At 51.0% G+C, this 9,235-nt stretch overlaps 2 protein-coding genes across 3 annotated transcripts in view; both read left to right on the top strand.

Moving 5' to 3' along the window:
- LOC121549844 (vascular endothelial growth factor receptor 1-like) overlaps window positions 1-5,192 on the top strand; it is a 42,019-nt gene extending 36,827 nt beyond the window's left edge. Inside the window, 8 exon segments of the mRNA XM_045210451.1 lie at window positions 458-484; window positions 487-585; window positions 754-885; window positions 1,917-1,993; window positions 2,090-2,204; window positions 2,731-2,835; window positions 3,022-3,221; window positions 4,978-5,192. Coding sequence (XP_045066386.1) covers window positions 458-484; window positions 487-585; window positions 754-885; window positions 1,917-1,993; window positions 2,090-2,204; window positions 2,731-2,835; window positions 3,022-3,221; window positions 4,978-5,079 — 857 coding nt within the window. The 3' untranslated portion in view covers window positions 5,080-5,192.
- A 2,580-nt stretch (window positions 5,193-7,772) lies between these two features.
- Window positions 7,773-8,504, top strand: LOC121549842 (vascular endothelial growth factor receptor 1-like). 2 transcript variants are annotated; one of them, XM_041861771.2, is made up of 3 exons: window positions 7,773-7,908; window positions 8,055-8,146; window positions 8,237-8,504. In XM_041861771.2, the coding sequence occupies exons 1-3, from the start codon at window positions 7,894-7,896 to the stop codon at window positions 8,397-8,399; spliced, it is 270 nt and encodes an 89-aa protein (XP_041717705.1). In that variant the 5' UTR covers window positions 7,773-7,893; the 3' UTR covers window positions 8,400-8,504. The 2 variants fall into 2 exon arrangements, with proteins under 2 accessions (XP_041717705.1, XP_041717702.1); XM_041861768.2 differs by having other exon boundaries at window positions 7,773-8,146.
- Window positions 8,505-9,235: the final 731 nt, after the last annotated feature.

The raw sequence follows: 9,235 nt of genomic DNA, 5'->3' as shown, positions 1-9,235 counted from the left end.
AGGGGTCCAGGGGTCCAGGGGTCCAGGGGTCCAGGAGTCCAGGGGTCCAGGGTCCAGGGGTCCAGGGGTCCAGGAGTCCAGGGGTCCAGGGGTCCAGGAGTCCAGGGGTCCAGGGGTCCAGGGGTCCAGGGGTCCAGGGGTCCAGGGGTCCAGGGGTCCAGGGGTCCAGGGACGGATGTCAAATATCCCTCCTTTGGATTTGCAGAGATAGAGAAGGAAAAAACAACACTGATTCTATTCACAGGACTACTGTATGACTTCTGAATGTGATGCAATGACGACCTCTGTTCTCATGGACCTTGGCCATTTGGTTATTAAGAACACACACATCTCCTCACACACACACAAACACACACACAACTCCACACACAAACACACCCACACACACAACTCCTCACACAAACACACCCACACACACAACTCCTCACACACACTCATTGTGTGTGTTCCCCCACAGTACTGAAGACTCCAGTGCTGTTACAGAATCTGTCAGCAGCTCAGTGACACTCAGCTGCCCCGCCCACGGCGTGCCACACCCCCTCATCACATGGTACAAGGACCAACACCCTCTACTGCATGGCTCAGGTAAGATACACAGTGCTCTTATATTCCCCTTTCCATTATTCAGTGAAAGTTGAGTTTCTTCATCTGTCTGAATGAAAAGGAGATGGAATTCTCTTCAGACTACTGAGATGGACCTCTGAAGTTAGTGTTGTAAAATGACATGTGACAGGTTCTGTTTCTCATGAGCAGGTATCGTCATAGCACCAGGAGGTGGGACCCTCCACATTGACCGAATCACAGTGGAGGAACAGGGTCTGTACAACTGCCAGTCTACCAATGAGAGAGGCTCTGCTGTGGGCTCCGCCTACATCTGGGTTCACAGTAAGGATCTGCTTACCAATAGTAACTCTGGAATACATTCAACTCTCTCTCTTCTCTCTTTCTATAACCATCCAAGATGGGTTCTTCTATATATGGGCATTTTTATGTCTGTGGACACATTGTTGTGATAGCTACCATTAGATTATTAAATGTATACATATTACAGTAATCTAATCATTATATATTATAACAACGGTGAAGAGTAAATCTTCAGCTAACAGGGTGAGATACAGTATGAAGACAACACTGCATACTGTTTACTTGGTCTTAGTCTTGATAGATTTTCCCAGAACACATTTTGGAGGTTTATATCACAGTTCAGTTCCTCCTTTAGATGCCTTGGGTACATGACCAAGCCCTTTCCAGTAGAGGCTAGTCCACAATGTCATCACCCCCGTTTGGAGGGCCCTTCCCTGGGCAGTAGCAGCAGATGCTCCCTAGCCTGACCATGGAGAGGAGTGGCTGAGTGTTGTTGTGTTCTGATAAGTCAGGAAGGAAGCTGTCTCCCTTTTTGATTTCCTTTCGGAAGCGCCCCACTCTGCTGCCCCGTAAACTGGGGCTATTTTCTACTATCTTCCAAAAAAACACCAAGATGAATTAGGAGGAGGGCTGTTTGTGTTTGAGCCTGTTGGGTCATTTCCACCCTGATCAGAGGCTGGGACAGACAGAGAGGGAGTGGCACAGTGAGAGGATAGCACCCTCATTTGGGAGGGTGGAGAACTGCAGAGCATAGGTGAAATAAATGTCAGATCATTGATTTTACTTGAAGCAAGGGAGGAGGGAATTATGCTTTTCAAAAGTATCCCAAGAGAGCCTTGTTAATCTCTAGGGTTCTATTTCTATAGTTCTAAAAATGGGTAAATCCTTCCATTAATTTCAATCATGCCCTCTTCTCTCTTTCTCTCTCTCTCTCTCTCTCTCTCTCTCTCTCTCTCTCTCTCTCTCTCTCTCTCTCTCTCTCTCTCTCTCTCTCTCTCTCTCTCTCTCTCTCTCTCTTTCTCTCTCTTTCTGTCTGTGTGTATACTCATCAGAGGGCCTGTCTCTGGAGATCCCTACTCTCACCTGTACCTGTCTGCTGCTCACTCTCTTCATACATAAACTCAAACAGGTGAGACACAAATGGAGTAGACTAGAGTGTATAAAATTGCTTAACTATCTGTCTTATTTTTGAAAGTACCATATAAATCAATTTCTCTCTGGCAAGGCAGAGTACCTGTCAATCATCCTGGACCAGGAGGAGGGGCCTCTGGAGGAGCAGTGTGATAGACTACAGTATGACCCCGGCCAATGGGAGTTCCCCAGAGACCGCCTCAAACTGGGTATACCTTTACACCATTGGTTACCGACCTGGTACACTGTGTAGTGATTGGTTACAGACTTTCTAGGAACTCCCTGTGTATAAACTTAGGAAAGAGGAGATTATTAAGATTGAAGATAGATAAGATCACTTTCTCATAACAATCTTATCTGCATCAGAGATGACTAAGAGGGCCCCCTGTAATCAGCGTTATCTGTGTTGTGTGGGTGGGAGCTGTGTTTACTGTAACTAATCAGGTCTGGCTTGGGTGTGATCTGAGTTTGACTCATCGGGCTTATTGGATATACAGAAAATTTCGTTTTAATAAAGTCTTGTTGAATTTCAACTGAACTTTATAACATCTAGGTGGTTTCCACCTAAAGCCTTTTGAGCTTTCTCATGACCCTAAAGATTTAACAAAACTCTGACTCTGCCAGACTGCCACTGCCCGGTGTTAAACCACGACACACCTTTGGGTTCCAACCCACCATTTGAGAAACAAATAGCTAAGGAGATTGTGTTTTGATTCTGTCTCTGTGGCCTTCCAGAGAAACCTCTGGGCCGTGAGGCCTTTGGAAAGGTCATGCAGGTGTCCGCCTTTGGCATCGACAACTCTACAGGCTGCAGGACTGTGGCTGTCAAGATGCTCAACGGTACATGCTTCCTTATGTTCATTATACCTCAGTCATGATATCTAACAACAAATGATGACCATTCAGAATAGAGTAGAGTAATACAGAATAGAACTGAATAGAATATAACATGACTGTACTTTCCTACCGTAATGACTGAGGCATGTGGTGTATTTATAATATGCTGTCCTGTTTGCTGTCCACCAGAGGGGGCTACTCCCAGTGAGCACAAGGCTCTGATGACAGAACTGACAATCCTGAACCACATCAGTCACCACCTGAATGTGGTCAACCTGCTGGGAGCCTGCATCAAGGCAGGGCCTCTGATGGTCATAGTGGAGTGCTGTAGGCACGGAAACCTCCCCACCTACCTGAAGAGCAAGAGAGACATGTTCCTGCTCAACAGTGTGAGTTCAGACAGACAGGCAGGCAGACAAGCAGGCAGGCAGTCAGGCAGGTAGGCAGACAGACAGATACTCGGTGGGAAATGTCCATAGGGGGAGCAGCAGGGGGGAGGGGACAGGGGGATTAGGTAGTTGACTAGTGGTGGCAATTCAGCAGCCTGATGGTCTAGGGGCAGAAGCTATTGGCCAGTCTTACAGTTTTTGCCACGATGCTCCTATACTGCCCACGTCTGAGTGATGGAAATGGGGAGAACAGGCCATGGTTCGGGTGGCTGGGGTCCCTGATGATCTTCTTGATCTTCGAGGAGGTAATGTTGTCTACCTTCACCACCTGGGGGCGGCCCGTCAGGAAGTCCAGAACTCAGTTGCACAGGGAGGAGTTTTGTCCCAGGGCCGTGAGCTTTGGGTAAAGCAGTGTTTCCCATAGGATTTTTTTCAGCAGTGGTGGAAAGGGTAACGGAGGGGTGCATTGCTACTAGGGTTAGCGCAATGCTAGCTGTTCGCATAGACTTCCAGCCATTGAACCAACGACTATCCATTTAAAAGGGCATCTCGGAATTGTTGCAACGGTGGCAACAATTTTGCATGAATATAGGGGAAACACTTGGGAAGGTCTCCATTGATAAGACATCCTGTCTACACTGAGTATACCCCCCCCCCCTTTGCCCTCAGAACAGCCTCAATTCATCGGGGCATGGACTCTTCAAGGTGTCAAATGCGTTCCACAGGGATGCTGGCCCATGTTGACTCCAATGCTTCCCAAAGTTGTGTCAAATTGGCTGGATAGCCTTTGGGTGGTGGACCATTCTTGATACACACGGGAAACTGTTGAGCGTGAAAAACCAGCAGCGTTGCAGTTCTTGACACAAACCGGTGCGCCTGGCACCTACTACCATACCCGGTTCAAAGGCACTTAAATAGTTTGTCTTGCCCATTCATCCTCTGAATGGCACTCATACACAATCCATGTTTCAGTTGTCTCAAGGCTTAAAAATCCTTCTTTAACCTGTCTCCTCCCCTTCAACTACACTGATTGAAGTGGATTTAACAAGTGACATCAATAAGGGATCATAGCTTTCACCTGGATTCACTTGGTCAGTCTATGTCATGGAAAGAACAGGTGTTCTTAATGTTTTGTCTACTCAGTGTATATTTTTATGCTGTGAAGTGCATCAGTGTCACACTAACAGACCTATCTCACATCCACCTCTTATTTCCTCTTATGGATCTACTAAATTAAACCTCAAGCACGCAAACACATAGACTCACTTCTGCACTCAATTTATGTTCTGTGGTATTATCTGTAATAAGAGCAAGAGCGACTGTTGTTCTGAGTATCTAGTCCTGTATGATTCATGTAAACACTCAGTGTGTTTGTAGAATCAGTTCAGTTCCATACCTGTACACACTGAACTCTAGCTTACACCACTAAACTATGCTAGATTTACATTTGGTTGAGTTGTCAACTGACGTGAATTCAACCTGAAATCAACTAAAAATGTCACCATATCATTGGATTTAGGTTAAATACGAAATGCCTTTATGTTGCTGACTTTTTGCAAATCCAATCAGTTTTCCACGTTGATTCAACGTCATCCCATAGATTTTGGGGGTTGAAATGACGTGGAAACAACGTTGATTCAACCAGTGGGATAACACACTGCATTAGAACTTTAAGTCAACTATCACTCTATATTGACCATTAGTACTACCAAAACACTAATCCCAACTTTCACTCTCTCGCTCTCTCTCACTCCAGGTGTCTCCAAGTCTCCTCTGCTCCTGGAGGATCTCATCTCCTACAGGTTCCAGGTGGCTCGAGGCATGGAGTTCCTCTACTCATAGAGAGACTATGGCTTGAGTATAACTGGTGTGTGCATGTCTGTAGTTACTGCACCATGTTGGCGTGCTGGGAGGCTAACCCCTCAGACCGCCCCACTGGCCTACTGGAAACACTGTGAGACCTGCTGGAGGCCCGGGCTAAGCATGTAACAGACACACACTCACTCATTCACATAGCTGTTTGTGTGTGATAAGGATGGGAAGGACTACATTCCCCTGGGCACACACACTCACCAGCCTGCGGTACGGCTAGTAACAGTAGGTAGAGTCCAATGGGTTGTAGTTGGTCATGTTTTCATTGTGTAGGTGGTCTGTTCCAGCTACATGAACACCAGGAGCACAGAAACACTCAGGACCTTTGAGGAGCTGCCATGCAAGGACCTGCCTGGCCCTGACATGAGGACACACCTGCCTGGCCCTGACGTGAGGACACACACCTGCCTGGCCCCGACGTGAGGACACACACCTGCCTGGCCCCGACGTGAGGACACACACCTGCCTGGCCCTGACGTGAGGACACACACCTGCCTGGCCCCGACGTGAGGACACACACCTGCCTGGCCCTGACGTGAGGACACACACCTGCCTGGCCCCGACGTGAGGACACACACCTGCCTGGCCCCGACGTGAGGACACACACCTGCCTGGCCCTGACGTGAGGACACACACCTGCCTGGCCCCGACGTGAGGACACACACCTGCCTGGCCCCGACGTGAGGACACACACCTGCCTGGCCCTGACGTGAGGACACACACCTGCCTGGCCCCGAAGTGAGGACACACACCTGCCTGGCCCCGACGTGTGGGGACACACCTGCCTGGCCCTGACGTGAGGACACACACCTGCCTGGCCCTGACGTGAGGACACACACCTGCCTGGCCCTGACGTGAGGACACACACCTGCCTGGCCTTGACGTGAGGACACACACCTGCCTGGCCCTGACGTGAGGACACACACCTGCCTGGCCCTGACGTGAGGACACACACCTGCCTGGCCCTGACGTGAGGACACCCACACCTGCCTGGCCCTGACGTGAGGACAAACACCTGCCTGGCCCCGACGTGAGGACACACACCTGCCTGGCCCCGACGTGAGGACACACACCTGCCTGGCCCCGACGTGAGGACACACACCTGCCTGGCCCCGACGTGAGGACACACACCTGCCTGGCCCCGACGTGAGGACACACACCTGCCTGGCCCCGAAGTGAGGACACACACCTGCCTGGCCCCGACGTGTGGGGACACACCTGCCTGGCCCTGACGTGAGGACACACACCTGCCTGGCCCTGACGTGAGGACACACACCTGCCTGGCCCTGACGTGAGGACACACACCTGCCTGGCCTTGACGTGAGGACACACACCTGCCTGGCCCTGACGTGAGGACACACACCTGCCTGGCCCTGACGTGAGGACACACACCTGCCTGGCCCTGACGTGAGGACACCCACACCTGCCTGGCCCTGACGTGAGGACACACCTGCCTGGCCCTGACGTGAGGACACACACCTGCCTGGCCCTGACGTGAGGACACACACCTGCCTGGCCCTGACGTGAGGACACACACCTGCCTGGCCCCGACGTGAGGACACACCTGCCTGGCCCCGACGTGAGGACACACACCTGCCTGGCCCTGACGTGAGGACACACACCTGCCTGGCCCTGACGTGAGTACACACCCCTGCCTGGCCCTGACGTGAGGACACACCCCTGCCTGGCCCTGACGTGAGGAGTACACACCCCTGCCTGGCCCTGACGTGAGGACACACACCTGCCTGGCCCTGATGTGAGGACACACACCTGCCTGAACCTGACGTGAGGACACACACCTGCCTGGCCCTGACGTGAGGACACACACCTGCCTGGCCCTGACGTGAGGACACACCTGCCTGGCCCTGACGTGAGGACACACACCTGCCTGGCCTTGACGTGAGGACACACACCTGCCTGGCCCTGACGTGAGGAGTACACACCCCTGCCTGGCCCTGACGTGAGGACACACACACCCCTGCCTGGCCCTGACGTGAGGACACACACCTGCCTGGCCCTGACGTGAGGACACACACCTGCCTGACCCTGACGTGAGGACACACACACCTGCCTGGCCCTGACGTGAGGACACACACCTGCCTGGCCCTGACGTGAGGACACACACCTGCCTGGCCCTGACGTGAGGACACACACCTGCCTGGCCCTGACGTGAGGACACACACCTGCCTGGCCCTGACGTGAGGACACACCTGCCTGGCCCTGACGTGAGGACACACACCTGCCTGGCCCTGACGTGAGGACACACACCTGCCTGGCCCTGACGTGAGGACACACCCCTGCCTGGCCCTGACGTGAGGACACACACCTGCCTGGCCCTGACGTGAGGACACACACCTGCCTGACCCTGACGTGAGGACACACACACCTGCCTGGCCCTGACGTGAGGACACACACCTGCCTGGCCCTGACGTGAGGACACACACCTGCCTGGCCCTGACGTGAGGACACACACCTGCCTGGCCCTGACGTGAGGACACACACCTGCCTGGCCCTGACGTGAGGACACACCTGCCTGGCCCTGACGTGAGGACACACACCTGCCTGGCCCTGACGTGAGGACACACACCTGCCTGGCCCTGACGTGAGGACACACCTGCCTGGCCCTGACGTGAGGACACACACCTGCCTGGCCCTGACATGAGGACACACACCTGCCTGGCCCTGACGTGAGGACACACACACCTGCCTGGCCCTGACGTAAGGACACACACACCTGCCTGGCCCTGACGTGAGGACACACATTGATTCCCACCTATTCTCTAACTGACACCAGACACGGATGCTTGTCCCTGAGGTCAGTGTCTGTTGTGTTGCTATGTTTCAGAATGAGCAGTGTAACAGTGTCACACACACACCAAACATGTTCTTGTGCGCTCGTACACAGACACACACACAGACTCAGACACACATGCATTAATGTGTATAACTGGTGTGTTTCAGGATGAGCAGGGTGACAGTGGCATGGTTCTGCCCTCTGGGGAGCTCAAACGTCTCAGATGGAACAGCGGCTCCAAGAGCAGGAGCCTCACAAGGTCACCACCTCTAACCCCTGACCTCCAACCCCTAATTGACTTAAAATAAGTGTATTTTCTGTTCTGAATTGAGGGTTTGTGTGTTTGCAGGTTCTTCACCATCAGTAAGTGCAGGGAGAACCTGGTGCCCTGCATGTGTAATGACATCACTGGTCTTCATGAAGACGAGCTGCCTGTCCTCCCATGCGACTGTGACGAGGGCTGTTCCCCTCCGCCCAACTACAACTCTGCCTTCCTCTACCCCTCCCTCTAACATGTATGATAGCCACTGAGTTATTTGCACTAACTGACACATGTATTTAATGTACCTTACCAGTCAAATGTTTGGAAGCTGTCATCAAGGCAAAGGGTGGCTACTTTGAAGAATCTCAAATATAAAATATATTTTGATTTGTTTAACATTTTTTTGGTTACTACATGATTCCATATGTGTTATTTCATAGTTTTGATGTCTTCACTATTATTCTACAATGTAGAAAATAGTAAAAATAAAGGAGAACCCTGGAATGAGTAGGTCTGTCCAAACTTTTGGCGGATACTGTATGTATTCAAACACATTTTAAATGTTTAAGCAAAGAGTTACCACCCTTAGCAAACTGACTGACAACAATATCCTATATTCTTACCAGCATGACCCTCTAAGACAAACACACGATGTTTTGGTATTCTTTATTAAAATACTGCTGTACACACAAATATTACAACATTTTAGTCAAACACAAGAGGGGCATAAAACATACTAAGATGGTGATGGTGTGTGTGGAAGTGGGGCAGCACTAGTTAGTGATGCACGGGTTGACTCATCCCCCACAGTCCCCACGGTTACATCCACGGGGCAAGGGGTTTAGGGTGGGTGGCGGCTTGAATAAAGAGAAAATAATTGTAGAATTCATATCTATAGCTACATTGAGGTTTTTCTTTCATTTGAAAAACGAGTACCTAAGCTTTAGGGTTTAACTGTAGGCTACGCATGCCAACAAACCTGGCACAGTGGACGCTATTCTCTTTCTGCAAAACAAAGACTAAGTAGACAATTATAGTCCCAGAACTGGATTTTGTTGCGTTACAGCCTATTTATTTTCTAAGCCT

Source organism: Coregonus clupeaformis, chromosome 34 (assembly GCF_020615455.1).
Source record: "Coregonus clupeaformis isolate EN_2021a chromosome 34, ASM2061545v1, whole genome shotgun sequence".
In the NCBI taxonomy this organism is placed as follows: Eukaryota; Metazoa; Chordata; class Actinopteri; order Salmoniformes; family Salmonidae; genus Coregonus; species Coregonus clupeaformis.
Note: the sequence above shows the minus strand (reverse complement) of the source record. Positions and strands in the feature narration are given on the sequence as shown.

Bases quoted from the DNA above. Each gene is read 5' to 3' on its own strand.
- LOC121549842 (XM_041861768.2), top strand. From the start codon at position 8,031: ATGTGTATAACTGGTGTGTTTCAGGATGAGCAGGGTGACAGTGGCATG. The intron at 8,147-8,236 runs GTCACCACCTCT...GTGTGTTTGCAG, and splicing joins AAGAGCAGGAGCCTCACAAG to GTTCTTCACCATCAGTAAGT.